Source organism: Mobula birostris, chromosome 22 (genome assembly GCF_030028105.1).
Source record: "Mobula birostris isolate sMobBir1 chromosome 22, sMobBir1.hap1, whole genome shotgun sequence".
NCBI lineage: Eukaryota > Metazoa > Chordata > Chondrichthyes > Myliobatiformes > Myliobatidae > Mobula > Mobula birostris.
Window position 1 is genome coordinate 23,704,135 of NC_092391.1, and position 27,324 is coordinate 23,731,458.

Genomic DNA, 27,324 nt, shown 5'->3' on the forward strand with positions numbered 1-27,324 from the left:
TTAATGAGGATCCGTGGGTGGGATTATGGAGATTGAGGAAACCTCTACAGACTGATGAAAGCACCACAAAATGGCTGAGACCCTTTTGAAGAAGAGAGTGGTATACACAAGTGAAAGACTACTGGTTGCATACTTTGAGAGCCAGATTCAAAGGAAAAAAATCAGTAATTTAGCCCAGACTCAGTGCAATGTTCCGACAAACATCTGTGGTAAGGAAACAGGTTAAATTCTACCTCAGCCTATGTATATATGTGGAGAAAATACATACCTTACTTATCTATTACCATAACAGCCCTGGTCATTGCATAATGATAACGATGGAAAAACAGAGATAGGCTTGTTCATATCTTCACATGAATAGTCATCAGCTAGGTTAACTCATTACACTTAGGAAAATAAATTGTGAAGGACACATCAGGAGGCAATAAAAAGAATAGATTAAATGATTGTGTAAAGACTGAACAGATGGAGAATAATGCAAGAAAATGCTTTATAAACTGCTCTTAAATACCAATCTGTCAACTTTTCACCTTTGAGTCAGAAACCATGTTATTTTAGCATTTTGCCTCTATGAAGCACCTTTTAGATACTTCTCTTTGTGAAAAGTGCTATTTCAGCGTGAGGTGTGGACTACAATAAATCACACCACGTTCTGCGAAGTGAAAATTAAACAAAAAACAACTGGAAGACTAATATAAAAACAGTAAGTCTTTGAAACACTCAGCAGGTCACACTTAATGTGGCAAGACAAACAGAGTAAATATTTCAGACCTTGTTTCTGTTTTTAGACTGCAGTCTACATCTGGAGCAGGCTACATCTGGGCTAACTGGCCAACATTTTGAGTTTTTTTAGAATTCCATTGGCCTTAGATTAGAAAAGATTGGGGAAATCTTTGTAGTAAAACGTTTTGTGGCTTTGGGTGACTTGTGCAAATACAAGTGTCCTTAATCGTCTGTGAAATTAACCCATTAAAATAGACCAAAGATAGTGTGAATCTGACCTCAAATCTCAAAAGCCAGATGTTTCAGTGTTACAGCAAATAAAACTCAAACAATGACTGTAAAATGATTTAAATAAATTTTATTACATCTTCTATTCCATACTTTTTTTCCACACAATGTAGCAGTGCTGATAAATACGTACAAAACTCCTGAAATTTCACTGCTTCTACCACAGTAGAAACACATCCCACGCTCCATTCCAGTACACTTGAAACGTTTCATAGTCTACAATCACGTCGTCCCAGTTTCCTTAATGACTTTTATCATTTTGGTTTTCATCAATTATTTTATTTCATTATAGAATTATTTTAAAATAAGTTATGTGCTAAAATAAATCTAAATTGAATCCAGAATGTCAGAGCAAATTCTAAATTGAAGGCACAAGAGGAGCACGGTTGCTTCCTTATTATAAATGAGGGAAAAAATCTGTCCATATCTGCTTGGGATCAAAATGGTACCAAGTATTCAGTGTTTTGCTAAGATTGTTTAACGTTCATATATCGATATTTATTTACTGAGACACAATACAGAAAAGGCCTTTCCAGCCCTTTGAGCCACGCTGTCCAGCAATTCCCCGGATTTAATCCCAGCCTAATCATGAGACAATTTACAATGACCAATTAACCTTCTTTGGACTGTGGAGGAAACCCACACGGTCACGGGAAGAACATACAAATTCCTTACAGGCAGTAGCGGGAATTGAACCCAAGTCATTGTTAAAAGTGCCACCATGATGCCCAAAGCAGTGAATCTGTGAACCACGAAGCAAAGTGATCCCAAATTTCAAATATTTCACAGCTTGCTTCAAATATTGGGAAGTATTTTATGTTTTAAGACCATGAAATATCACATGAGCCTAGAGTGACAGAACTTAACGAGTAACCTGCATTCCTTCCATTTTAAAATCTCTTTTTTCTCCCGCATGAGTGTTTATTTGAGACTTTATGATTTGTGGAATTACACTGGTTAAAGCTGTCTACAATTCTGCTGTCTTGACACTGTTTCTCTCCCCTGAGATGCTGCCTGGCCTGCTGAGTACTTCAAGCATTATCTGTCTGAATATTTAATTTTAACTTTGCAGGTGCTAAGACTTGAGAATCAATTCGGTGAGAAATTCCCCTGAGTGACAGGACAACACCAGCCTCTGCCACTGTGTTCCATCTGTCATCTCCTGGGTGAAGGTAGCCTCACCTCCCTCGGCCATCTACCTGAAACTGACTTGTGCTAAGTGTGTGTGTGTGTGTGTGTGTGTGTGTGTGGAGGGGTAGGCAGTTACAGTTCCCCTTAGCTGAATCAACCTGTTTGCAAACATGACATTAACATGTTTGTTTGTTTATTTATTTGTTTATTATTGAGATACAGCTTAGAATATGTCCTTCCGGCCCTTTGAGCCACGCCACCAGCAATCGCCCGATTTAATTCTTCCCTAATCACGAGACAATTTACAATGACCGAACCCACACGGGCACAGGGAGAATATATAAGCTCCTTACAGGCGGCAGTGGGAATTGAACCTGGATCGCCTGTACTGTGAATCGTTGTGCTAACCACTACGCTATGGTGCTGTCCCACGAAATGCTGAATTCGGAGTTGCTCCTATAGTCCCAGCTCTCAGGTCCTCAACAACTTGCTAAGTGTCACCAGTAACGGGCACATTACAGCTGCCACACCAAAAGCTTTCACCCGTGTGTCACAGTGTTTAAAATCGAACCTTGAATTTAGTAATTACTATAGCTCTGTTTATAAATGCAGTCAGCACAAACTGAAGAGTTATTTTTCCTACCCCAGAGAAGTGGAAGGTAAATCATCTTGTGAACTGCATGGCGTCCGACACAAGTCAGGAGAAAAGACAGGACAATATGTTGACAGGATTGGGTGGTGGGTGCTTCTTTGGTTAAGCAAAAATTATTCTGGATGAATCGCTCTCTCTCCTTGTTATCAGCTCTCCTGGTCTATCCTGTGCGGCCAATGAAAAGCAAACAGACTCTCTAATGCGAGAAAGGGATTAGGTTTGACTGTTGGTGAAACAGCTTGGTTTAAATTATTAAATCAAAAAGCTTATGGCGAGGGAAGAGCATGTTTCTGGAACTGCTGTGAGCATCATTGTTCAGCAGGTTGGAGCCACATACTGGACAATAATCCTCACTTCCTGGGGAGCTCTGGACAATCTGAAGAATGGGCAACAGGACACCCTGGGGAGACGACATCAACGTCCTGGCTGAGCACCAGGGTTTCTCTTTAATTATTGATCCAGGATTATCGACAGCAATGGCCTGAAAGCTGAGGAACAGCTGTCACCTGCAAAGGTCGAGCTCCCTTTCAGCTATCATATTTTTCACTTCTGAAAAGTTGCTCAGGATTTGCAAGTCCAAGGCTGTTCCACCAATGTCAAAAATTCCAGCTTCTGAAGGGTGCTAGCCCACACCTTTCCTACTGGTTGGTGTAGTTTAGGAAGTGGGCTTTCACCCTGACTTAACCGAGGGAGGACAACTCATCGGGACCACAGGAGAGCATTCTGACTTGATATGGAACCTCCAACGCACAGGATCACAAGGGACTGCAAAGGGTTGCAATCTCAGGCAGTTCCATTGAGGATATCTACAAGAGTGGTGCCCCAAGGTGCCATCTATCACTAAGGAGCTTCACCATCTTGGACATGTTCTCTGCATTACTACCATCAGGGAGAAGGTACGGAAGCTAGAATATACTCGGCATTTCTAGCATAGCTTCACAACCATCAGGCTGTATAATGTTTGCATACCTGACCTCTACATAAACATGCTAAGGTTGTCTCAACCCAACACCGCAGTGCCTAACTTAGCCATGTCATTGGACTGAAGCCCTGTTAGATAGATAGATAGTGTTACTACAGAACACAGCAAACTTTGTTACTGGTTCAGTTTGCTCAGCTTCTGGCTCACACTGGGTTAAACACCATGTGGCCCACAGCCCCCTTGAAGTGTGCGTGAACTCAGTAATCACACTGGCACCCAGTCAAAGCCCAGACCTTTTCTGTCCTCACTTCACCCTCCACAGGCACACACGTGCTCTGGCAACATACGTCCCTGCTTGCATCGGGCAGTCTCACGGATCACGAGTTGGATCAGTCGATCCTGGATTTGTCTCTGAGATAAATTCTCAAGGCAACAGGAAGAACTGGACTCTCTCCAGCAGACAGTGGACCAGAAAGGAACAGATAAAGTAACAGGACTTCGACACTTAAATTGAGAAAGCAGATGGGAGGGAACACCACCACCCAATGTCCTCCTCCGAGTGACACGGTTCCCATAAAATAGCCGTTCCTTCAGTATCATTGACTCCGAGTCCCGGACCTCTCAAACTGTAGCGTCAGCACGCAAACTGCAGCAGTCCATGAAGGCAGCCCCGCTGGTCGGGCAGAGTTACTGGGGGCTGGGGGCGCCCTCGTTCCAAAGACAAGAGAAATGCCTGAAAGGTGCCAATTCAAACTCCAGGTCCGTGTTACAAAGTTTTTACAAAGCATCGGGGTCTCACCCGATGGGTGGCCACACCACCACATCGGGAAGGGGGCCAGCAGACCGACCACCACAGCACGTCAAGCAAAGTAAAGGGCCACCACCACGTATATCACCCACCCGATGGAAACAAAGACCCCAAAGAGCAGGCTGAACAACACCAACATCCGCGCCTTCCTCGAGGTGATCTCTGCGTGATCGTGGTCACCTCTGAGAATTGCCATCCGTGTCTGCAGGGGAAAGACAAGACGACATTTTTTTAAAAATTGGGCTCAACAATTGTGCAGGACACTTTAACTGACAACTGAGATGAGGGCAATAGAGAAATAATGCATGAATTCTGAGCAGTTTCATTTTGGTTCAGTTCCAGAGCCCAGTCCAGTTCCAATCTGGTTCCATAAGACACAAGAGCAGAATTAGGCCATTCGGTCCATCGAGTCTGCTCCACAGTTGATTTAACACTAGTTCAGTCCAGGTCCTGAATACAGATTCGGTCCAGTCCAGGGCTCAGTTTCTATTAGTTCACAGCTCCTGAACCAGTTTTTGTCCAGGCCAGAGTCTGAACTAATTCCAGACCAGTCTAAGAGTCCCGATGGAATTTTCATTGAAACAGCTCTGAATCCGTTCCAGTCCTGTCCATTGGAGGCCCTAAGAAGACAGAGACGGGCTGGTGGAACGGGTGGGTAAGTGACAGACGAACTTTAGTACTGAGAAATGTAAAATGTCTCCTCTTGGTAGGAAGAAAGGGGCATTTTAAACTTGTAGGTTAAAAAGGTACAGGGACAGTGGAATTTTTTGGGTATAAATGCACACTTCATTGAAAAGGTTAAGGCAAGTTGAAACTGCACTTAATAACAGTTGTACCCTGAGCTTTATAAATAGAGACGAAGAGCAAGGAAGTCTTGATGAACACTGGTTTGATCATATCTGGAACATGGTGCCCCTTTCCAGGGTCCACACTGAAGGGAACAGGCAAAGGTTTTGGAGAGGCTTTTGTCATGTAATTCCATGGATCATGGACTTCCTCTCTGTACTGTCACCTTGCCAAAAGCTTCGTGCTAGCATCAGTTTACATGCAACTAACACCCACGTTGCTTCAGGTGACCAATTAGGAGCTATTTGAGGGATCCAATGATCTAGAATCTCCATAAGTTTCCATAAATTACAGAAGCCAGTTATGAAAGATCAATACCTCGTGTGAGAAGATGATGGCCAGGATTCCCGACAAAAGGCAACAGAAGACAGTGACGAGAACCGACTCCACCATGTAGTCCTTCGGAGGCCTCCTTTGTTCCTGGGCTGATTGGAATCCAGGCAATGGATAGTTATACTGGAAGGAAAAAAAAACAGCTAGTGACAGACATAAAATTGTACTGATTGCATCTTTCCTACCCCTTTCCTTCCTCCATTCCCAACACACTCTGACATTTCTACGCTCTTCCAATTCCGGCATACAGCACAGTTTCACTGTGTGGTCACCACTCACAGAGGGTGTGTCTTAGCCCTGAGCCTGAGGAATCTCTCAGCTCTCCTTACATTCTTGCGCTGGAGAATAACAACTCTCTTAGACGGGAGCATCAAGGAGACATGTCTGGCGGCAGCTAACTCTAAATTCAACTGAAGCAATGGTACAATAACTATCTCTAACAAGAGGCTTTACAGTGACAGTTGTCCCCATCAACTTTCGAGTGATAATTTAATTTAACAGATTAAATACATGATCCACATATATACACGTACAAGCCCACATGTCCACGTGCACACACACGTATATCACATGACCCACCTTAAAAGAACAAAGTTACATAACAGCAAAACCTGTATATATTAAGAACTTATACACTCTAGTACCATAGCACATCAGTTCATGAACTTGCAGTCTACTTTTATTCAAGAACTTATACACACACACACATACGTTTATATACATACAATAATAAATTTAAGTTTTGTTAATCTCTCTATAATATAAAATCTATCACTGTTCATATTCCATGTTACGTGAGTTCTTAGTTAACTTTTAAAAAATAATTTCTTAAATAGAATTGAATTTAGTGCTACATTCATAGTGCTACATGAGGCCTTGTAAAGGACAGTTGGCATAGATTTGTTAGAAGGACCAGCAAGCTTCCAAATTAAGATGCTTCTGAAGACACAAGAATTTAAAAAGTAGAGACTGCCTTTTCAAAATTCAAAAAAAGTTCAAAGTAATATTTATTATCAGAGAACCTACTGTACATGTCACTACGTACAATCCTGAGATTATTTTTCCTGCGGGAACACTCAGCAAATCTATAGAATAGTAACTGCAAACAGGATAAATGGAAGAGCCAGCGCATAGAAGACAACAACTGTGCAAATGCAAACATAAATAAATAGCAATAAATAACAAGAGCATGAAACAAGATAAAGAGTCCTTAAAGTGAGATCGTTGGTTGCTGGAACATCTCAATAGATCAGTGCAATTATCCTCTTTTGTTCAAGAGCCTGATGATTGAGGGGTAGTAACTGTTCTTGAACCTGGTGGTCTGAGTCCTGAGGCACTTGTACCTTGTACCTCATGGCAGCAGCGAGAAAAGAGGACGAGCCGGGGGGTGAGGATCTTTGATGATGGATGCTGCTTTCCTACAACAAGCCTTTTGTTGGAATAGAAATTTATGAAGAGATATTTCAATAGTCAGTGATGCATACTACTGTTTCTGGGAAGTGGGTTGAAAAGCTGAGAAATCATTTAAGTCATTTCACAGAAGGTCCCTTTGAGAGATTTTGAGAGTCAACTATTTCATTGGAATTAGTTGAAAAATTGCAGTTATTAGATTTAAATCGCCAGCAAAAGATCTAAAGAAGAATTTTATTTTCATTTTTAGGTTTGCCTGTAGATATCTCACCTATCACTGAACAATCTTGTGTCACTGTTCATCACAACACTGATCATTAGTTGGTTGTGTAACTCTCGGTTCGGCTAGCGGCTTAATCTAGGGGATGATAGCCCCCGGCCCAGCCAAACATGAGAAATCTCATTTAGGTGGATGCTGCATGATATGTCCCCTGTTACAAATGAGCACCACAGAAATAACAAACAGTACACAATATGCAATTAAACGATTGAGCTTTATAATTCTTAATTTGACTATCTGGTTAGTAAAGAAACAAAAAAAAAAGGAAACGGGCCCATTCTCATGAAACAGTCTAATTTGCAACGTTGGAGCTCACTGATAAGGCCGTTCATCCACCATCGACTCCTCCGATCGTCGCTGACCTTTGGACCCTCGATCCGAGTCCACTCCATCCGGTGGTCTACCAACTCTCTCCATTCGCGTCTTCTCTCCTCATCTCTCCCCGGCAAAAGACCGCGAGTTCCCTGCTCCCAGACGCACAAGAACAACATCCCGCTCGCTCATTGGCTAACATGCCCTGTTATCTCTAGTCATAACCCAAACATTGCTGCTACAGAGAAACCATTACCTCAGCTGTGGAACATTACAGAGAAGCCATTACATTAGCAGTGAAACCTCGTGGCGTGTTAAACTCACCCCCCACCAAATTTAGTCATGTCCTCATGATGTTGAGATAATTCGCCAACCCTTCCTGCAAAACACAAAGTCCAATCCAGGTTCACATGGCAGTGACATAGCCCCCAACACAGTAGGGGTCACACTCTATTCCCCTGGTGCTATATAGGCCAGCTTATCCGGCGGTCTCCTAATTCTCTGAGACCTCCGCACCCCCTCACCTAACTCTCAGGTTCAGACACTACTGGGGATACTTCCGGTCTACCTGGCAAGGCCTCCCGCGGACTATCACTCGTGCTCACCTGCAACTCGGGGCCCTCTGTCCTGTGGCAAAACCCCGCTTCATCCCCTCCAGAGTCCCGCTGCAACCCAGGCTGCCCACAGATAGCCCACCCCTCCACCATTTCACCTGACTCAGCAGGAGAAGAGCCAGGAGTTTCTTCCTCAGTCAATGGGGAGTTAGCAAAAGGTGGCATATACCACACATCCAGATCCTCATCCTCAGAATCCGTATCCCTCTCAGGGGCGGGAGCCAGCCTAACCTCACTTGCTGTGGGCCCTGTATTCGCCCCATGTTTCTGCAGAGTCCTCTTACTAGGTGTAGGCTTCAGGTTAGGCTCTGGGTCAGCCTGAACCTCTTGTCCCAGGGGCAACAGGTGTTCTGATGGAGAATCTTGACAGGCCCATTCCACTCCTCTGGTTTCACCTGGAAAACTGGTAGGTTTGGCATCTGATTCTCCATCACATAGGGCTTAGCCGCCCAGCAGTCAGCCGACTTATGATTTCCAGGTAGCCCCAAATTCCTTATGAGGACTCGGTCTCCCGGCAGGAGTTGGGAGAACCTCATCTTTTGATCATACCTCCTCTTATTTCCTTGATTCTGCTCGACAGCCACGACCCCAGCTAATTCATAAGCCCTTTTCAGCTCTCTCCTCATGTCAGACACATACTTCAGATAAGCCTTCGAGGGTAAGTCACCTTCGTCAGTCCCAAAACAAAGGTCAATTGGCAACCTCGCCTCACACCCAAACATCAGATAGTATGGCAAGTATCTAAGTAGCTTCATTTCGTGTACAGTTGTAACTGTGAACCAGATGCCCACTTGCTCTTCTTCCTGATCTCCAGGGTCCCGAGCATGTCTAGCAAGGTCCGATTAAACCACTCTAGCTGGGAATCACCGACTGTGATATGGCGTGGTCCTCGACTTCTCAACTCCCAAGCATGCCTAGTAACTCATGGATGAGTCTGCTATCGAAATCCTGTCCCTGATCACTATGAAACTGCCTGGGAAGTTATAATAGATTAAGTACTTCTTCCATAACACTTTTGCCACCGTAGATGCCCTCTGGTCCTTGTAGGAAAAGCCTGAGCATATCTGGTGTAGTGGTCAGTGATGACTAAGACATTCGCCGTGTTGCTGGCATCGGGTTCTATTGACAGGGAGTCCAAACACACCAGGTCCAGAGGCACCGCACTCTGCAAGTGGGACACAGGAGCTGCCCGCGTAGGCAGTGTCTTCCACCATATGTATCGAATGCACGACTTGCAGTATTCTTCGACCTCTGATTTCATCCAGGGCCAGTAAAACTGGTCTCTGAGCAATCCATAGGTCTTTTCCAACCCCAAGTGTCCCGCATCATCATGAAGAGACTTCAACGCAATCCTCTGACACTTCTCGGGCAGAACCAGCTGGCAACGCCGAGGTCGGTCCGGGGGTGACGTGACCCAGTATATTTGCAAAGTCCTCCAAATTTACGATGGCCAGTATAGAGGTGATGGGCCAAGGGGCCTGTTTCACTGCTGTACAACTTTATGACTCTACTTGGTACCAACAAGTTAGTTAGTGATGTTCTTTGATTTCTTTTCCCCATGGATCACTTGCATTTTGTTCTCTGGCATTTTCCACTTACCACATCTACAAAGCTACTGCTTTGAAAAGCAAGGTGAATGAAAAACACTGATGTTCCAAGTTCAGTCCTGCTGAAGGGTCTCAGCCCAAAACGTCAACTGTTTCTTCATTTCCATTGATACTGCCTGATCCACTGAATCTCTTCGGCATTTTGTGTGTGATGCTCTAGATTTCCAGCATCTGCAGATTCTCTAGTATTAATGTTCAAAGTTCAAAGTAACTTTATTATCAGAGTACATAAGCGTCACCACATACAACCCTGAGATTCATTTTTTTGTGGGCATACACAATAAATCCATTAACCCTAATAGAATCAATGAAAGACCACACAAACAGAGTGGACAACCAGTGTGCAAAAGACAACAAACTGTGCAAATACAAAAAGAAAGAATAATGTTAAGTAAATAAGCAATAAATACTGAAAACATGAGGTGAAGAGTCCTTGAAAGTGAGTTCAAAGGTTGTGGGAACAGTTCAGCGATGAGGCGAGTGAAGTTATCCTCTCTGGTTCAAGAGCCTGATGGATGAGGGGTAGTAACTGTTCCTGAACCTGGTGATGTGAGTCCTGAGGCTCCTGTACCTACTTCCTGATGGCAGCAATGAGATGAGAGTATCTCCTGGGCGGTGGGGGTCCAAATTGTCTAAAGTTTCCCCTTTGACCTGCTTCATTGTCTTAATCTCGGCCCTGTTTGCTACACCTTACTTCAGTATTCAGGGAGTCACTTCCTGTTTTCCCACACTCTCTTTAAGTCACTGTAGCAATAGACGGCCACAGTAGATACCTGTCCTTATTGACAGTGTGCTGTATTGTATCTTATGCTTATGCTGCGGAGTATCACATGGCTGATTTAGTTTAAGAGCATCAAAGACAAATTGTGGAGCTCCACTTTCAGCTGAGGCAGAGTGCTATAATAGTTCAACTTAATGTGGTACAGTTTTGTTAGAAATCCACTGACCTTAAAAGAAACAGTTGTGCTAACAGCCAGTAGTGCTTGGACCACAAAACTGACAGTACACCCATATTACCACACACACATCCCCTGCTCCCTCTCCCCTTTCAAGTACCTTCTTAAATACAACCTTTTCATTCAGCTTCCAGGCAGCTTCCCTGGTATGTGGCCCAATATCAGGTTGATTATTGGTTTTGTGAACTTGTCTAAAGAATATTGAAGGTGCTCCATAACATGTAGGTTGTTGTTGTCTAGAATTCCATTTCCAGATTGGAACTCCAACCCACATGAACCTGGAGCTGATACTAACAGAATGGTACAGAGTGCTACAAAAACAGAACATGTTGGAAAACTCAGTGTTTTAAAAAAAATAATAGCTTTATTTGTCACACGCAGATCAAAACACACAGTGAAATGTGTCATCCTGTGTCAATGACCAACACAGTCAGAGGATTGTACTGGGGACAGTCCGCAAGAGTCACCAAGCTTCTAGTGCCAACAAAGCATGCTCACAATTCACGAACTCTTAACCGTACATCTTTGGACTGTGGGAGGAAACCGGAGCACCTGGAGGAAACCCGTGCAGTCAAGGAGAGAACGTACAAACTCCTTAGCAGACATCTCACCCTATAAAAACTCATTTCAGGGAGGTAGCACCATCAATTTGCGGGAAACTCCGGAACTTCCGGGAGAGGTGGGATGTCTGCAATAGAGTAGCTCCTTAGCAGCTAGCCAGCTAGTTTAAATAACGTTAGCTATGCTAATGAACGAATGACACCTGTTAAACTCACCTCAACATGTCTTTTACATTTTAACCCACCATGGGCAATAGAAAAGTCACTGTTGCAAACAGTGCAGCGAGCAACACTGTCATTATTTTGACCCCTATTAGGCAGGGGTACACTTTAGGGTAGTCTGGGGTAACGTACATTTTATATTTTCTTTTTTTGGAACACTCTCCCATGGCACACGCGCGCGCTCTCTCTCTCTCTATGCGCTCTCTTGCTCTCTCTCACGCTCTCTCTTGCTCTCTCTCTCTCTTGCTCTCAAAAAATTGATTTCTGGGATATTGTACATAATTTGCGGGCGTCAGGGAACCATTATTAATATGCGGGAGAGGTGGGATGTCTGCTTTACAGACAGCAGTAGGAATCGAACCCCAATCAATGATCACTGACAGTGTAAAAGGATTTTATTAACTACTACGCTACCCACACAGCTTTCTGTATTAGAGCTCTACCTGAGAGTTGTGTTTGATGGGAGGTTTAATTAAAATACAACTGAAGGAGGAGAAAGAGCAAATGGCATTTTGTACATGTTATGTGGTTTTCAGTTCTGTGCTGCATGTTGTCCTGTCATGCGACTGCAAATTAGAACAAGCCTTGTAAGGAAAGAGTTAAAGTTGATTCCTCCTTGGTATATGTTAATATGTGTAACACTAAATGGAAATTTGTAAGACAAAATGGTGTAATCTGAGTTGTGGGAACACTTTGAGAAAACACAACAGCAGTGTTTTAAGAACTGTGTGTGAATACCAGTCTACAGCCGTGAGATAAGACAATAGTGAGAAACATGCTCGGTTGGAAAATACTAAGGTAAAATTTATGTTACATTTTTGAAGGGATCTTGAGGGGTATAAAAAGATAAAAAGGGGCAATTTCTTTGTATAAGTGGGAATCTTCTCTTAGGCTGCGTCACAACTAGTGCTAAGAGCTGGAAGGGGAGAGGGAGAGGGAGAGGGAGAGGGAGAGGGAGAGGGAGAGGGAGAGGGAGAGGGAGAGGGAGAGGGAGAGGGAGAGGGAGAGGGAGAGGGAGAGGGAGAGGGAGAGGGAGAGGGAGAGGGAGAGGGAGAGGGAGAGGGAGAGGGAGAGGGAGAGGGAGAGGGAGAGGGAGAGGGAGAGGGAGAGGGAGAGGGAGAGGGAGAGGGAGAGGGAGAGGGAGAGGGAGAGGGAGAGGGAGAGGGAGAGGGAGAGGGAGAGGGAGAGGGAGAGGGAGAGGGAGAGGGAGAGGGAGAGGGAGAGGGAGAGGGAGAGGGAGAGGGAGAGGGAGAGGGAGAGGGAGAGGGAGAGGAGAGGGAGGGAGAGGGAGAGGGAGAGGGAGAGGGAGAGGGAGAGGGAGAGGGAGAGGGAGAGGGAGAGGGAGAGGGAGAGGGAGAGGGAGAGGGAGAGGGAGAGGGAGAGGGAGAGGGAGAGGGAGATATATATATATCCAACAGTTGAGGTTCACCTTGACAATATATTGTGTGGCATGGTTTCATGATTGATGAGTAAGTCTTATTTCATCTCTTTTACTATTTTATTAATCACTTTTCTTTCTTTCAATGTTTTATTCTTTATATAATTCTAAGAAAGTAATTTCTTATAACCTTTAACACATGTACAGTGCATCTTTTGCTTGTGGATGCATCTTGCTGCTGAGTTAGAAAAGAGCAAGGAACATGTTTTAAAATATTCTCATTACAGGTGTCCGTCGTGCTCTTGACAGGTTGGTGCAGCCAAGCCTTCTCCTAAATACTCCGTGTCCTGATGTATGGGTGTAGAAGCGCAGATGATAAGCTCCTCCTCTAATACCCTATGTCTTGTGAGTTAATTTAAAAACAGCAACGTTCTGGGATCACTTTACTGAACCCAGATAGAATCCCTACAGGCAAAAGGATTCAGTTAATCATTATGCTAATGCTGTAATCTAAGAGTCCTGTCTTTAGTTCCCTTCTAGCTGATAAGATCGGCACTGAATTCTCCAATTGTTCTGAACTCAACCAGCACAGGATGCACAGAGTTTCAAACACACATACATCTAAATGAACAAGGTCTATTAAATATAGAGCTTCTCCGTCAACACATTCAATCCATCAAAGAGTGCCAGTGTAAAGAGAAACTTTTAAGATCCACAGTTAAAATTTTAGGCCCATTTTACAGCCACATTTGTGCCATCAATATTGTGTTCAGAACGAAGATCTGAGCAAAGGTGATCAGGCTGAAACATTAACCCCATTTCTCTCCACAATGATCATTCCTACTCTGCTGTCTTTACCTTCATGTGTTTTCATCTCAAATTTCCATGATCCGCAGAATTTTGTTGAGTACTTTTCAAATGTAAAGCAGAGGGAATGCAGCAAATAAGCAGTGCACAGCAGGACTCAGTAATCTGATAATTGATCTGATAAGCAGTTTGCTGGGAAGATCAATTAAAATGTGATCAAAAGGAGGGAGAGAGCAAATGGGATTTTGTACAACATGTTCCTATGCTTCACGCCATACTACTTAAAACCAGTGCAGGTGTAAGTTCAATGATATACTTAAAGAAAATTGAAAAAGGTCGTACAGCACAGAACAGGTCCTTTCAGCCCTACAGTTCCATGCCGACCTTTTTTGCCCATCTACACTAATTCCATCTGCCTGTGTCAGATCTGCATCCTTTTACACATTGCCTACTTAACTGCCTGTCTAAATGTAATAATTGTACCCGATTCCATCAAGTCCTTCCAGTTATCAAACACATTCTCGACAAAAAAACCTTAGCCCCGTTAAAACTCCTTTCTTTCATTTTAAACCTATGCCCTCTTGATTTTGATGCCTCTAATAGGAGAAAACAATTCTGACTATATTGCTTATGCTCCTTATGATTTTATTTCTCTGCTCTGGGTAGCAGCGTGGAGATACAGTTCTACCAAAGGTGGTATAAGGCACTCCTTCCCTCCGCTAGGGCGAGGTGTCGCACCTGCTTAGCCCCCAGTCAAGGTCAAGTGAAGTCATGGGAGCGGGTGGTGGATGGTCGTACGAGCAGCTGGTGCACATCACAAGTCCTGGTTATGCGACCACTGACACCAGGCAGGCGCAGGCAATCTCTGAGGAGTATTGATGATGGCTGGGGTCAACCGTCTTGTAAGGGCCCTTGTCCTGAAGGAGGCAATGGCAAACTACTTCTGTATAAAATTTACCAACAGCAATCCTAGTCATGGAAAGATCATGATCGCCCACATCATACAACACGGCACATAACAAGCAAACCAGGTCACCCCTTAACCTCCTTTGTTCCAGGGAAAAACAAGCACAGCCTTTAATACTATTGATGCCCTCTTAGGTGTAAATTTCTTTTTTTTTGGCGTGTGCCTGCATGCCTGCAAGTCTGTGCGTCTGCGTCTGCATGCGTGCACGTCTGTGCGTGTGCGTGCATGCGTCCATGATGATGTCTTTTTCATGGCTTTTGCAAGGCGCAGAGGGAGAGAGAGAGAGAGACTGTGTGGCATGCCATACCTCACACAGACATTTTCACAGTACTTTTCCCTTTATTTTACGAGGTCGAGTTGTGATCTCGACACTCAACCTGGCACGGATGGAATGCGTACTCCAGAGTGAACCCGACTGGTTTCGAACCTGGGAACCTCCGCTCCCGGGTCCGGCGCTGGTGAATTTCAATGGTCAAAGAGCGAGATGCTTTTTTTTTGAACATTATAACCATGAAGCATGTAAGGGAAACAAGTCCATCTAGTGCCCTTCATGGTCTCAGTGCCAACATGTTTTATTTGGAATGCAGGTGTTTGGGTGTATTCTGGAGTTATGGAAATACCCATTTCAACAGCAACCAGTCTTCAGATCTGAATGTGGATTGTAGATTGAATTTGAAATACAGCTCTGAACAATGGTCTTCCTGGAGCTGCAGACTGGGGTTAACTGCAGAACAGGAAATACCCAATGACCCGAAATGCAATAAACACCCAAATGAAGATTTTTATATCTACCAGCTGTGTCTCTCCAGTGGCTTCATTCACAGTCTCAACACAGGCACCATTGTAAGGAAACACAGTGGATATTCCGGTTACATTGTAAGGAAACACAGCAACCAAATATCACCTCACAATCTCTCACAGACAGATAGTGGATTTTGGTGATGTTGGATGAGGAATAATTGCCGTAAAAAATGGATGAAAGATCACCAATGTTCTTCTTCGTGGGACACAGCCATAGAGTTGTATAGCATAGAAGCAGGCCCTTCGACCCTTCATGTCTCTGCCAACCATCATGCCTATCTTTATTCGTTCCACATGCCTCTGTTGCCTGATCAGCCAACTACCTGTCCTGATGACTCAAGTGCTGTTACAGGTCCTGCCTCCACCATCTCCTCTGACAATTCACTACAGATACCAACTACCACTGGTGGGAAAAATAAACAACTCACGTTGCCTTTAAACCTTCTCCTCTCACCTTAAGTTCATGGCCTCCAGAATTTAACAACCCTACACTGGAAAAGACTGTAGCTACCCCACTATAAATGCCTCTCATATTTGTATATACCTCTATCATGACACCTCCCTCACTCCCGGGAAAAAGGACCCAACCTATTCAGTGTCTCCTTAACTCAGGTCCTCTAGTTCAGGCAGCATTTTTATGAAACTTTTCAGATTCAGATCCATTTATTTGTGCATCAAAACACATAGCGAAATGTGGTGTTTAAGTTAACAACCAACGAAACCCAAGGATAAAGTGTGGGGCCAGCCCATGAGTATTGCTACACATTCTGGGACCAACGTAACATGCCCAGCTTGCTCAGTGGAACGTGCAGAACACAGCAAACAGCAGCAGCAAAATAAAAGCTGTTCCTCCCTCACAATCCCATACAGTCCTCCTGCCCCAGGACAGGCTGCCCTGTGCCTCCGGCCTCCAGTGGACTCGCAGACATTGGGCTTCGATTTCCTCAGCGGACTTGCAGACGCAGGGCTCTGGCCATCGGCCCCCAACCTCCGATCGACCTCCAGGCTTTCCTGCACCCACTCCAGCTCAGTCACATCCTTCCTCTGGTGTGGTGACCAGAACTTCACACAATCCTGTAAGTGTGGCCTTACTAACTCTTTGTACGACTAGAGCATGATGTCACAAATCTTACTCCTGGTGCCTCAACCAACGAAGGCAGAGAACACTTGCCTTTCTCACCACCGTGAGCTGCCACTTCAGGGAACTGTGTACTTGTAAGCACTAGCCACAAACCTACCTAGCATTTGTCTAAATGGGTCTCAATTTAACACCTCGGTGGGCAGACAGCACCCTCCCTCACTCCTGCACGGATCTTACAGCCACCCCAATACCTGCAGATTGGGCATGAAACAGTCACCTCAACTCTGAGTGACACTGAAGAAGAAGAAATCGGGAACATCCCAGAAATCGCTGTACATTGACATCCCATATTCAATAGGATAAGGAGCACGTTAACAATTGTTGTTTCAGAGAGTCTCTTTGCCCTTCTGCTAAAGTACAATTGAATGTCTGAGTACAAGGAAACCAGGGGAGATCAAATCCCACGAGGGAACAGCAGCTGAACGACAGGCAGGAATTGTGGCCACAGGCTTTACAAATATCGCTAATCGACTGGTCACAATATCTCAATGACAGAAACTAAAGCGCATATATAATCTAGTTTTCTGAAAAGAGAGTTATCAAAACTTGGATTTTGTTCCCTTTATTGAGTACTGATGGCCAGCTCCTGCTGATCCCCCCCACCCCCCATTGGGATCTTGTTGAAATTAGTCAACGACTCACACCTCATAGGCATAATGATAAGGAGTCACTACTTACAATTGAGAAAGGGTAGTTTCCAGGTGGGGCTTGCTGGTTCTGATAAAAGACTTGATCCTGTGCTCCTGGCTGGTACATGACAGGCAATTGTCCCGTGAAAGGTGTCTCGTAGAAAGGGTAGAGCAGGTGGACTGCCTTTGGATCTGGTGGAGAATATGGAGGAGGCTCTCCAGCAAAGGCTCTGTTTATATATCCCAGGGAGTCTGTACCTTGCTCCACTTCACTGGTATCCTTTGGTTGAGCAGGAAAGTCAACAACACGATGGTGCCCACCAGGGCTTGCCTGGCCCTGGGTGAAAGGAGGCTCCTCAATGAGTTCACTGGAGGGGCTGGCCAAGGCCACAAGCTGTGATGGTTCTTCAGAATCATTTCCCTCCTGGTTCCCATTGCCTCGTGATCCCATCTGTCTTTGGGTTCTATTTTCTCCCCCCGCTGCACCTGAAGAAACACAAGATATAAATAACAGAAAAAAAACTTGCATTTATATGGTATCTTCCACCATATCCACATCGGCGAATCAAATTGTTATGTCTTTCCTGATTGGGATTGTTATTTTATTTCTAATTACTGGATCTCATTGCATAATTGTAAGCTCACAGCTATTGTCGATGACTTATTATCGCATTATTAAGCAATTAGCCTTTGGCATTAGGTCAACAATTTTATAATCACTTGTGTGTTCATCTAGTCATTAGAAGCACTTGTTTGAAGTTGAAGGAATTTCAATCAATATTTGAATCAGTCTTTCGTTAGGATGCTGAGAAGTACTGTCTTTTCACCCTGTCTCCTTGCGTACTGTAACATGTTGGTAAATAATAAAATCACCTTCAACTACAACTACACCGGAATTATCTATCTGTCTAGCTTGAGAAAACGGGGAAAACTCTTTAGCGAGGGCAGAATATACATACTGTCAAAATGCATAGTCCCTATTGTGAAATTTGCCCACCTTTGAGTAAGATGGAATAAATCTGACTATCTTGCACATTTCCAACTTTAAATAAAAGATTTCAATATTCAAAAGATGGTTCAATGTTAACTAGGGATCGAGGCTGTCTCCAAACAGGGATGCTATAAATTTATACATTGTCGACTCTGATAATTAACCATCTCAAATCTCTGATTCTATGGTGTTAATACCTCCATCACTTCACCATAATGCACTTTCAGCATTTGTTCACAGAACTTGGATACTGGTGGACACTTATTGTCCGTCCCTAATCGCCTCTCTCTGAGAAGTCAATTAAGATTCAACCACCTTAGTGGGTCTGGAGTCACCTGCAGACTGGACAGGTGAGGACAGCAGATCGCGTCTTTACATTTACCCCAATGTCAAAGCTTATCCCACAGGCAATTTTAAAGATGTAGATCTAAGAGAAGAAATGTTTCCAGTTTTACAGATCTAGTTGTAATGGAACTTTTAGTTAAAGCCAAATAACAATGCAAGTCACTGGATTAGAGAGCGTGTCTTGTGAGGAAAGGTTGAGTGAGCGAGGGCTTTTCTCCTTGGAGCGAGGGAGGATGAGAGGAGACTTGATAGAGGTGCATGAGATGATAAGTGGCATAGATAGAGAGGTTAGGCAGCCCCTTTTCCTCAGGTTGGTAATGGCTAATGTGGGAGGACATACTTTTAAGGTGATTGGAGGGGGGATATCAGAGGGGTGATATCTGTGGGATTTCACACAAAGTGGTAAACTCACGGAGGTGCTGGGGGCGGGGGTTGGTGGTAGAGGCCGGTACATCAGGGAGATTGAAAAGACTCAGATAAGCACGTGGATGAAAACAATGAGGAGTTATGTGGGAGGGAAGGATTAGATTGAAATTGGAGTAGGTTAAAAAGTCAGCATAACATCATGGGTTGTACTGTTCCATTTTATGTTCACTTATTCTCACACAGAGGGACTTGAGTCACTTCACACATCACAAGCTTCTACACAACAGAGTTTATGTGTAAGTATTGAAATAAATGAAATCCAATATTTTCTGCCTGGTCACATACAGATTATTTTTAGTTCGGACAGAAGATTCAGCAGCAATATAGATCATGAACTGGTGTAAAACTCTAGATATTAGACTGACCAGTGTTCTCCAGTGCTTTAGATTTTTATGTCAACTGAAGTCCCTGGAAGGTGGAAGATCTGTACGCCAGGCCCCAATCTATAACTCCACTCTTTACCCCCCACTCCACTTTACAGTTATCCAGAGGTAAGATCACCCCCACTATCTTCCAGTTGACACTAAGTGTTTAAGAGTGTAACTATACAATGGAGAGGCAAGGAACGGCCAATGCTGGGATCCAGAGCAAAGAATGAACAAAGTGCTGGAGGAACTCACTGAGTCAGGCAGCATCTGGCGAGACAAGGAAATGGTCAGCTTTTCAGACCTTACAGCCTCAAAGAAGCCACTCTATTGAACACCCCTCACCTGATAAATGGAGTGAAGCACTGCCATTACTTGATGCAACACTCCTGATATTGAAAAAAGGATCAAATTGTCCAACTGAACTGTAAACAACCTGAGCAGAGATTGTTTGAGAGAGCTTCCACATCAGCAAGAAATATGCAAGCCTCCTGTCAAAGTACCTTGAACCTTTCAAGAATTCAGTCACAGCTGGGTCCAATCTTCACAAATTTTTTTTAATTTAGAAAGGCCAAGGTTGGGATCAGTGAATTTACGGCGCAAAAAAAATCAATCCGTCTATTATCCACATGGGTATTCTCCCACGTTATTTCATCACACCCGTCTACAACTCCTCCTACTCTCCTTATGTGTCAGTCAGGCCTTCTCCCGCTCTATTTGCTACAAGTACTCCCCGTGGAAGCACACTCTACTCTCATTGTAAAGCCGTGTCTCATGAATAGATAGCTGTGTTGCTCTGTTTCACGGGATGCTTAATTTCTTATTTCTATATTTGTTTCCTTAGCTACCCCTTCATTTATTTTACGCACACACACACACACACACACACACACACACACACACACACACACACACACACACACACACACACACACACACACACACACACACAGGATTTCGGTTAAACAGAACACATGAGGACCAGTATATTTTGGCCCAATCCAGTACAAGCGGTTTCCCCAATTAGTCAAAGTTTCATGGAAGTATTTAAAAAGATTTTAAAAAAAAGACAAATTGATTTTAACCGAGTAACAAATTTTGTATTTAAATGAAATACAGAATGAATCAGACCACTACCAATACCTCTATGGTACTGTAATACTGTAAATTAGTTCCTCATATTTATCGATGCAGGAATTGATCCAGCGTTTGCTGCCATGTTATTTTGATTGACTGCAATTGAACAAAATCAGCGCAAATGCCTAGTGCAGATAATAGACTGCCTTCTTACAAGCTTTTCACAGATTGCATCCTCCAAGTTTTCATTTTCTTTCGACACGCAAGATGATTGTTGGTGCCGCTGCCTTAAGATGCCACTACTGAAAGCATGCGACAGCTTACTGGTAGTTCGAAAGCAAAGGAATCCGATTAAAACCATTATTATTAACACTTTTTTCGAAGTAAGTTGTGGTAAACAATCACTGCAAACAATGAAGAAGCGAGCGAAGGCAAAGTGAATTCGCAGGATGTGCCCGGCTGGTGCGCTGCAAAATGGACGCACTTGGAGTTGGAGCCGTGCTGGTTGGAGTGAACAATTCAGAGGGGAGAAGACAAGGCAGTGGAGTTCCGATGCCCACCAACTAACGCAGGAACGAGGGTGGACTGCTGTAAGTGCTGAGCCAATTTGGAAAGGTTGAGAATGGCTTCTTCAGCTGAGAAATCCAGGTCTGAAGCGAATCGCAGGGCGACACTGTCAAGGCCTGGAGCAACTCACCAGTCTGGGTCCTAATGCGAGGGACAATTCGCTATTTCGACAATCTAAACACCGGCCCAGATAGACTGCAAAGGCAGGGTGCTGAGAATCAGTTAAGGTTGTGTGGCTTTGGAGGCCAAGTCAATTTGGAGTGGTCGAAGACGGCTTCTTCGGCATTTAGGCTCGGAGCGATTTGACGGCAGCAGGGCCCAGGACCCAGTGCGGGTTTAGACAATTTAAACGCCGGCCCAGATAGTCGGGAGGCTTGCCTCTCTGCGATGGTACGGCTGTGAGACTGGCCCTGGCTGCTGTGCTCAGTGTCTACGAACTTTGCAGCAACTTCCCCCACTAATTTGATGAACTGAACACCGAGGCTTTGGGCCTACTCCAGGAGATTTGGATCTATGGTTCAGTTTGGTTTGGAATGTGTTGTTGCTCACTCCTATTGTTTATGTGAGTTGTTTTGTTTTTTCCTTTCTCTGTGGGCACTGTGGGGGTGGGGTATTGATCTTATTTTTTAATTGGGATCCTTGCTTTGCGACTAACTGTAAGCAAGCAAATCTCAAGGTGGTATAATTCATACATTCTTTGATAATAAACAAACTTTGAACTTTGAAATTCTTCATAGTTCCTAACTTGCCGAAGTAGTGAAATCATTTCATTTTCACTCCTTGTCATTTCTGGCATCTCCAGGCCGGAATGCTTGAAACTGCAGAGAGCAAAACAATTATGAATTGGCTTACTGCTCATTTCTTGCCAAAGGTCACTGCTTTTTGAACACAAACGCACACAACTGATGCTATTTAAAAACTGTTCGCTCTCAGGCACAGTACCTAACAAGTGCACATGACTGACACTAGTTGGAAACAATCTCCTGCCCCAAATAAGTGTCCCAGATAAATAAAGGGAATCCCATTTTATTTTCTCAATTAGTTTTTGTTCTTTATGAGTTCTTTACGAGGTGTGTGGGCACGTGGCCAAGTGGTTAAGGTACTGGACTAGCAACCTGAAGGTCGTGAGTTCGAGCCCCAGCCGAGGGAACGTGTTGTGTCCTTGAGCAAGGCATTAATGACACATTGTTCTGTGACGACACTGTTGCCAAGCTGTATGGGTCCTAATGCCCTTCCCTTGGACAACATTGGTGTTGTGGAGAGGGGAGCCTGCAGCATGGGCAACCGCTGGTCTTCCATACAACCTTGCCCAGGCCTGCACCCTGGAGAGTGAAGACTTTCCAGGCGCAGATCCATGGTCTCGCAAGACTAACGGATGCCTTTATTTGTCCCAAGCAGGCAGCTGCCAATGACCCAATTAACCAGAATCCACTAAGAATTCTAAGAATGTTAATTAAGATTTACAAAATAATCAGAAGACAATAAAATCATTGCACATGAAAGACATTCTTCCAAACCCCTGGAGATCTCTATTTATCTCTAACCTGGGTGCTCACTCTTCACCTTTATGTAATTTTCCTTTCCTAAACCTCTCCGTCTCTCTGACACTATTTTAAAACTAGCCTCTTTGACCAGACTTTTGATCCTAATCTCTCTCTCTTTGGTTCAGCGTCGGCAATGTCTTTGGAAGTTTTACTACAGTGTGTATACAGAAGTCACTGCTGTTAATTATTATCTATTTAAACCTCGAAGTCTCCTACTAGCTCCAGAATCATGGCTCTAAAACGGAGAGATTAGCATCTGTTCCAGGTTTGGCTGCACTTTGAGCTCACTGCTCTGGGCAGGAATCTCTGGTTCTCAGCCAGGTCGTCAGACAGACTTTTTCCACACAGGTGGACCCAGAATGTTATTGCCCCCTCACTGGCATATCTGGCACCTGGAGTTACAGTCCTAAGATAAGAAATCAGCATTCAGGACAGAGATGGGGAGAAAATCACTCAGTGGGAAATTTGTGTACTCTTCACTCCAGAGGGTTACTTGGAAGTGCACTTCTTTCAACTTACATATTGGCTTGAAAACACATCAATGAGCACGAAGTGTTGGAGGAACTCAGTGGGTCAGGCAGCATCTATGGCCAGGAATAAATAGTCAATGTTTCGGGTCAAGACCCTTCATCAGGACTGGTGAAGGGTCCCGGCCTGATCTGTTGACTGTTTATTCCTCTCCATTGATGCTGCCTGGCCTGCTGAGTTCCTCCAGCACTTTGTGTGTGTTTCTCTGGATTTCCAGCATCTGTAGAACCCCTTGTGTTTATAAAACATGTCAATGGCTGGGTCACAATCTAGGAACACCATAACCAAGAGTATGGTGGGAGGATCATTAGTAAAGAGGCAGCAATGATCCACGCAGGACACCCCGGGGTGGCAACAGACAGTTTTGCAGGAACATCTAAATCACAAGAATGATTCTGTAATAATTGACCAAGGTGTAGAAAAGATTGAGGTAAGGTTGAACAAGCCCACTGGAGCCTACCAATGATGTCCCAAGTTGGAGATTACAAGAGTCATAAATCAGCAGTTACGGCCTGAGTTTAGACAAAGGCAACAAAGTAAATGTAAGCTCCTTTATAATAATGCCAACACCACGAATCCACAATGACTGATATTCTCGCTTCTCTCCTCCCTACTCCAGTCAGGACAACAAGTACCTTCTCCACACCTGTCTGCTTGGGAAGGTCTCAGTCAGACATCCAGAAGCACAATTTCGTCACCTTGCAGATACTTCAACCCTGCCAGTCTGCACCATGTCTACCCTCCACAAGGAAACAGCTCGAATCACAACTCCTTCCTCATTCCCGAGTGTCTACAACCTCCTGTCCAATGAACACTTGAACACTGACAGACCTTCCCTGGAACTGAACTCAGAGCCTCACAGCCCTGTCAAATGATAATCCTCCTCTTGCCTTGAATATTTTTATCAGCAGCTTTGACAATGGTGCTAGCTGAGTCTGTTCCACCCTTTGATAATTCAAAAGGAATTCTAATAAATCCACAACATCCCATTTTAACTCCCAATCACCACTTGATAATCCCATGAATTTACAAGGATGTTGCCTGGATTGGGGAGCATGCCTTATGAGAATAGGTTGAGTGAACTTGGCCTTTTTTCCTTGGAGCGACAGAGGATGAGAGATGACCTGATAGAGGTGTACAAGATAATGAGAGGCATTGATCGTGTGGATAGTCAGAGGCTTTTTCCCAGGGCTGAAATGGCTCGCACGAGAGGGCACAGTTTTAAGGTGCTTGGAAGTAGGTACAGAGGAGATGTCAGGGGTAAGTTTTTTTACGCAGAGAGTGGTGAGTGCATGGAATGGGTTGCCGGTGACAGTGGTAGAGGCGGAAACAATAAAGTGTCTTAAGAGACTCCTGGATGGCTACATGGAGCTTAGAAAAAAAGGGCTATGGGTAAAGCCTAGGTAGTTCTAAGGTCGGGACATGTTCAGCACAGCTTTGTGGGCTAAAGAGCCTGTATTGTGCTGTAGGTTTTCTATGTTTCTACCCTTCTCCCTCTGCATGTTCAAAACTTCCTCTCCTTCAACTGACTTTCTTCACTGTCAAGATTCAAGACTGTTTATTGTCATTCTTCAATACACCAGTGTAAATGAGAACGAAATAGTTGTTACTCTTGATCCAAAGCAGCACAGAAGGCAAAATAAGCATAAAGAACAAAAAAAACACAAAAACACAATAAATGTAAATATTAAAGCAATCCTGTAACTGTTCTATACATAGACCGATTGTATGTACATAAAGTGACGCTAGGTGACGGTGGGTCACTTTTAACATCCACCCACAGCACACCAGCCTGTGATCTGTGCCATCCTGAGAGAGGTTGTACAACTAAAGGACAAAAAAAAATCTAATCTTCTACATCAGGCTCCCTAAGCAAACAGCCCAATCTCAAAAACACGAGAAAGTCTGCAGATGTTGTAAGTCCAAAGCAAAACGCAAAACACACACACACACTTACCCACCCACCCACCATGCTGGAGGAACTCAGCAGGTCAGTAGGAAGGGTCTCGGCCCGAAACGCCGGCTGGTTACTCTTTTCCATAGATGCTGCCTGACCTGCTGTGGCCCATATTGAAGATCAGTTTCCAATTTTTAGCTGAACAGCAGGCACGTTGTCAACCGGACGGCAAAATGGCCCAGCATGACGTGTGATAGCACTGTTAGAACGGACAGACACAAGGATTAGAAAGGCGGGGGGGGGGCGGGATATGAACGAAACGCAGACAAATGAGACTATCCCAGTTTAGGCAACTTGGTCGGCAGGAACGAGTTGGGCCGAAGGGTCTGCTTTCGAGCTCTATGGCGTATCGGCTTATCTCCTGGAAAAAGAAGCGAATCCGGATTCCTGCCTCCCCCCCAAAAAAATACAATCCCAGCCCTCTACTTTTCCCCCATGGAACAGCGGTCAGTCTCGGAGGGAGACTGGAGCGTGGTTTAGGGTCGTAGTTCTCGCAAGTGGAACAAAGCTTCTGTCATGTTGCCGAAGTTAACTTTATATATGAAAAAAACAATGATTTGTTAATAAAGAACCCAGTTCCAGGTTTTAGCTGTCTCCCGTCCAAAAATGAACAGTTAATGTTCCCCACCTTAAACAAATATCATCGCTTAGATTCCCAAATGTTCCTGCCCTTCCCAGAGACCACATGGAAAAGATTACGGATACGAAATCCCGATAAGTGACTTCACCGAGCTACGTACGAACTCGCAAAATGCAACAGAACTGAATTGTCAACGGGAACTGCAGATATTCGCCAGGTTCCAGCCAATCAATTCGAGTAAAAAAAACTCTCAAACTCGAATATACCTGGTTCCATGCTTGCCGCTGCCCCTCTCCGCCTCGTCTCTCGATCCTGCGCTGCTGTGAATGTTACTGGCGCTGTCAGAGGTGGGATTAATAAGTCACCGGCTCCGTGTTTACTGACTGGTGTGCAAACAGGTGAAGTCCAGTACTACCTCTCCACGGGAGGACAGCGTGCAGAGGCCGAGGGGCCGGCGGCTACAGTTGGGGAAGGCGATGTCTGGTACCGCTCACCGCTGGCCCGCCTCGCCCCACCACACACGCAAACTCGAAAAGAATCATTTACTGCTCTCCAGCAGATAAGGCGCAGTATCTAAACACTCTGAGAGCGTGCCCCTTGGAGCCGGCTGTTAACATTTAAAACAAAACCTATTTTATTGCACTTTCTTTGACCGTGTAAGGTGCAAACTGAGTGCCACTTTTCCTACAATCAATAAAACACTAAAAATAGCTTTGAAGATGAACAACTTAAAGAAGAAATTCGCTTTCACTGTTTGTAAATGCAGAAGGGAACTATCGCAGGATTTAATTGCAATGGCATTCTGGTGTGGAAACACGTGTTTCAATAGCACTGTTCACAAACATTCTGGCCTCAAAGCACTTCTCAATGACCTATCACGGGCACTGTAGGAATAGGGTTCCCCTGGTCCTCACCTACCACTCCACCAGCCTCAGGGTCCAACATATAATTCTCCGTAACTTCCGCCACCTCCAACGGGATCCCACAACTAAGCACATCTTTCCCTACCCGCCCCCCCGCTTTTCGCAGGGATCGCTCCCTAAGCGACTCCCTTGTCCATTCGTTTCCCCCCCCCCCATCCCTCCCCACTGATCTCCCTCCTGGCACTTATCCTTGTAAGTGGAACAAGTGCTACACATGCCCTTACACTTCCTCCATCACCACCATTCAGGGCCCCAGTCAGTCCCTCCAAGTGAGGCCACACTTCACCTGTGAGTCGGCTGGGGTGATATACCGCGTCTGGTGCTCCCGAGGCAGCCTTCTATATATTGGCGAGACCCGACGCAGACTGGGAGACCGTTTCGCTGAACACCTACGCTCTGTCCGCCAGAAAAAGCAGGATCTCCCACTGGCCACACATTTTAATTCCACATCCCATTCCCATTCTGTTATGTCTATCCACGGCCTCCTCTACTGTCAAGATGAAGCCACACTCAGGTTGGAGGAACAACACCTTATATTCCATCTGGGTAGCCTCCAACCTGATGGCATGAACACTGACTTCTCTAACTTCCGTTAATGCCCCACCCCCCCTTCGTACCCCATCCCTTATTTATA

General features: G+C 44.6%; 1 protein-coding gene across 1 annotated transcript; it reads right to left on the reverse strand.

Moving 5' to 3' along the window:
- Window positions 1–1,066: 1,066 nt before the first annotated feature.
- LOC140186076 (proline rich transmembrane protein 1B) lies at window positions 1,067–26,210 on the reverse strand. The gene is made up of 4 exons (XM_072239934.1): window positions 26,034–26,210; window positions 17,437–17,873; window positions 5,689–5,826; window positions 1,067–4,726 (listed from the first exon to the last, which is right to left on the reverse strand). Exons 1-4 carry the CDS (start codon window positions 26,041–26,043, stop codon window positions 4,577–4,579), a joined length of 735 nt encoding a protein of 244 aa, XP_072096035.1. The 5' UTR covers window positions 26,044–26,210; the 3' UTR covers window positions 1,067–4,576.
- Between the last annotated feature and the right edge of the window lie 1,114 nt (window positions 26,211–27,324).

What these genes read in the sequence shown, in the direction of transcription:
- LOC140186076 (XM_072239934.1), bottom strand. An exon ending in GAAACTACCCTTTCTCAATT is followed by an intron (nt 5,827 to 17,436) that starts GTAAGTAGTGAC and finishes TTTTCCTTCCAG; the next exon opens with TATAACTATCCATTGCCTGG. An exon ending in CCATCATCTTCTCACACGAG is followed by an intron (nt 4,727 to 5,688) that starts GTATTGATCTTT and finishes TTTCCCCTGCAG; the next exon opens with ACACGGATGGCAATTCTCAG.